General features: G+C 40.8%; 1 protein-coding gene across 1 annotated transcript; it reads left to right on the top strand.

The window, feature by feature from the left end:
• Positions 1 to 281: 281 nt before the first annotated feature.
• Positions 282 to 3,225, top strand: LOC308704013 (trypsin-2-like; the record flags this gene model as incomplete). Its single annotated transcript, XM_081388062.1, has 7 exons — positions 282 to 327; positions 841 to 1,275; positions 2,077 to 2,227; positions 2,302 to 2,552; positions 2,652 to 2,788; positions 2,880 to 2,981; positions 3,075 to 3,225. The coding sequence occupies 7 exons, from the start codon at positions 282 to 284 to the stop codon at positions 3,120 to 3,122; spliced, it is 1,170 nt and encodes a 389-aa protein (XP_081244188.1). The 3' UTR covers positions 3,123 to 3,225.
• Between the last annotated feature and the right edge of the window lie 345 nt (positions 3,226 to 3,570).

Raw genomic sequence — 3,570 nt, 5'->3', positions numbered from 1 at the left:
ATACTGTCCATGTCCAGAAAGGTAATAAAAACATAATTAAAGTAGTCCATGTGACATCAGTGGGTTAGTTAGAAGTTTTTGAAGCATCGAAAATACATTTTGGTCCAAAAAAAACAAAAACTATGACTTTATTCAGCAGCGTCACAGCGGAGTCGTGAACACGGATTGACAACAGACCCGGAAGAGAATACAATGCTGAATAAAGTCGTAGTTTTTGTTATTTTTGGACCAAAATGTATTTTCGAAGCTTCAAAAACTTCTAACTAACCCACTGACGTCACATGGACTACATTGATGATGTCTTTATTAGCTTTCTGGACATGGACAGTATGCCGTACATACATTTTCAATGTAGGGACAGAAAGCTCTCGGACTAAATCTAAAATATCTTAAACTGTGTTACGAAGATGAACAGAGGTCTTACGGGCTTGGAACGACATGAGGGTGAGTCATTAATGACATAATTTTCATTTTTGGGTGAACTAACCCTTTAACAGCTTCTTATTTCTTCTTAACAGCTTCTTCTTAAAAAAAATTCATAAACTTTTTTACATTTTTCATAAAATTGTAATTCTTACTAGTAACAATTCAATTGTAGAGCTCCGTAATTAAAAATGAATGGAAGTCAATGGAGACATATGACTAGTAAAAATTCATTTGTAGAGCTCTCTAATTGGAATTGTTACTAGTAATAATTGAATTAGAGAGCTCTCTAATTGTAATTGCTACTAGTAAGAATTGAATTGTCGAGCTCTCAAATTTAATTCTTACTAGTAAAAATGCAATTACAACGAGTAACGCTGGGTACAATTTAAGCTAAAACGGCTTGCCATACTACAGGAAGCACCAGTGGCAGTCGAGTCCCCACAGAAAGCACCAGTGGCAGTCAAGTCCCCACAGAAAGCACCTGTGCCCACTGGGTCTCCACGGGGAGCACCTGTGCCCCAGTCTCTACAGAGACCACCTGTGCCGGCCCCAAAGGTGCTTGCATGTTCCTCACATCGAGCACCCATGCCAGAAAAGAGCCTCTGAGAGGGGAGCTGCTGCAGCAGAGGCCTCAAGATTCTTCTCCTCGAGGAGCACCCATTCCCGACAAGACCTCAAAGAAGGAAAAACTAGAGGTCCCTGAGCCACTGAGACGAGAGCTACTGAAGCTGAAGCCTCAAGCTTCTCTTCAGGGAACACTGCCTGACAATATCTCAAAGAGGCAAAAGCTAAAGATCCCTGAGCCTCTGAGAGGGGAGCTGCTGCAGCAGAGGCCTCAAGCTTCTGCAGGTGAGAAGATGGACAGCTGTTGAAAACCTGGAAGCCTGCTGTTAAGGTTACAAAGCCAACAGCTTACATATTCAACAGCACAGCTGCTGGATCTCCGTGATTGTTTCTAAAATTGGCATAATGTCTTATCTACACACTGTCAGCACTTTGTTTAAAATGTAATTTTGGGCTCTAATTTGTTTCTCAGAATGTTAAAACTTGTGTATTGCAGGTAGCTTTTCACTGTAAGTTAAAGGAGTTTTTGGCTTAATATATTAGAAAATATATGACATTAACATTTTTCCTTTGAGACACACTAATAAAGCATAAAAAACATATATGTTGTTACTTTACATGCTCTATACACTCTAAAAAACGGTTGGGTTGTTTTAACCCATGTCTGGGTCAAATATGGACAAATCGAACTGTTGGTTTAAATGGTTTGGAGTGCACACTGAGTGACATTACCGTGCCAATACAGCCCCTAAAATATAGTGTTCTAACATTCAAGTAATCAAGATGTAATACTGTATTTCTTCATGGAAACACAATGATAGTGAATTACTTATCAGACTTCAGATAGGTCTTTTGGATCGGATTGGTCAATGGCTGACCGCTGGGGCGTGGATCAGTAGGCTGGCAGTCTCATAAATACTGCGAGTGAGGAGCGAAACCATCATCGAACAGGTTCAATCAGCAGTCATGCGGTCTTTGGTTTTCCTGGTGCTCCTTGGAGCTGCCTGTGAGTAGAGATTCCATTCAGAGATAGCAATATGGAAAAGGTGAGTCAATATACTGATGATATTCTCTCATTGTATGTAGTTGCTCTGGATGATGACAAGATTGTTGGGGGATATGAGTGCACGCCCTATTCCCAGCCCTGGACGGTGTCTCTGAACTCTGGCTACCACTTTTGCGGTGGCTCTCTGGTCAGCCAGGATTGGGTTGTGTCTGCTGCTCACTGCTACATGTCGTAAGTGGCGTCTAGGGTAGCTCATGTTCCGGTCCATGGCTTCCTCAGTTCTGAACAGTATTTTTGTCTTTCAGACGTGTGGAGGTTCGTTTGGGCGAGCACAATATCGCAGTTACTGAGGGTTCTGAGCAGTTCATCTCCTCTCAGAAGGTCATCCGCCACCCCAGCTATAACTCCTGGACCCTTGACAGTGACATCATGCTGATCAAGCTTAGCAAGTCCGCTACTCTCAATCAGTATGTGCAGCCCGTGTCCCTGCCCAGTGGCTGTGCCGCCGCTGGCACCATGTGCAGAGTCGCCGGCTGGGGAAACACCATGAGTTCCAGTGAGTGACTGAGTTCATGATGTCACTTCCTTCACACTTGATGTTCATAGCACTTGAGTTAACTCCCTCTCTATTGTTGTTTTATTCATTTCTTTGTAGCTGCTGATTCCAACAAGCTTCAGTGTCTGGAGGTCCCAATGTTGTCCGACAGTGACTGTAACAATTCCTACCCTGGCATGATCACCAACACCATGTTCTGTGCTGGATACCTGGAGGGAGGAAAGGACTCTTGCCAGGTAGAGCATGACAAGAAATATTGTTGTCACACAAATTTTACCTGAGACAGTCTTATTAATCACCAGAGGTTGTCTTTCTTTTTTTTTTCAGGGTGACTCTGGTGGTCCCGTGGTGTGCAACGGTGCACTGCATGGTATTGTGTCCTGGGGTTATGGCTGTGCTGAGAAGAATCATCCTGGTGTCTATGGCAAGGTAATATAGAGTAGTTGTTGTTAGTTACAAAACAATATGTTTGGTATGATATGAAGGAATTTTATGACTTCTATGAATTATCTTTTCTTCAAGGTCTGTTCGTTCAGCCAATGGATCGCCGACACCATGAGTAACAACTAAAGCTGATCCAAAGTCACATAAAGCCTCCAAATCTGCAATCCATTATTTTTTTATTTTATTTTGAAGATAAAAACCTGTGTGAAAATAAAAGCATTTAAACATCCTGCTTTCTCTAAGTGCTTCATTCATATTTATGAATAAATACTGAATAAATATATTGTTCTAAGTAAGAGGCCTATATTTAAATGTACAAATGCTCTCAGCAAACAATTAGCAAAGTAACACAAAATAAAATAAGTTAAATTCCTAATATTTCTAATAATAAAGACAGTTATTCTATAAAAAATACATCAGGAAAAATTAATTTCTAACAAAGGACATGTTAAACAGCTATACCAGCTAACAGGGAACGTTCTCAGAAGTTACTCAGAGCATTGGATAACATTCTGGCAATGTTCTCTGAAATTTATATTTAAAAAAAAGTTCCACTAACATTAATAGAATGTTT

The sequence above is a fragment of the Scardinius erythrophthalmus genome, assembly GCF_964197995.2.
Source record: "Scardinius erythrophthalmus genome assembly, chromosome: 16".
Taxonomy (NCBI): domain Eukaryota; kingdom Metazoa; phylum Chordata; class Actinopteri; order Cypriniformes; family Leuciscidae; genus Scardinius; species Scardinius erythrophthalmus.
The sequence above is the reverse complement of the archived record's forward strand: the minus strand, read 5'-3'. Positions and strand labels throughout refer to the sequence as shown.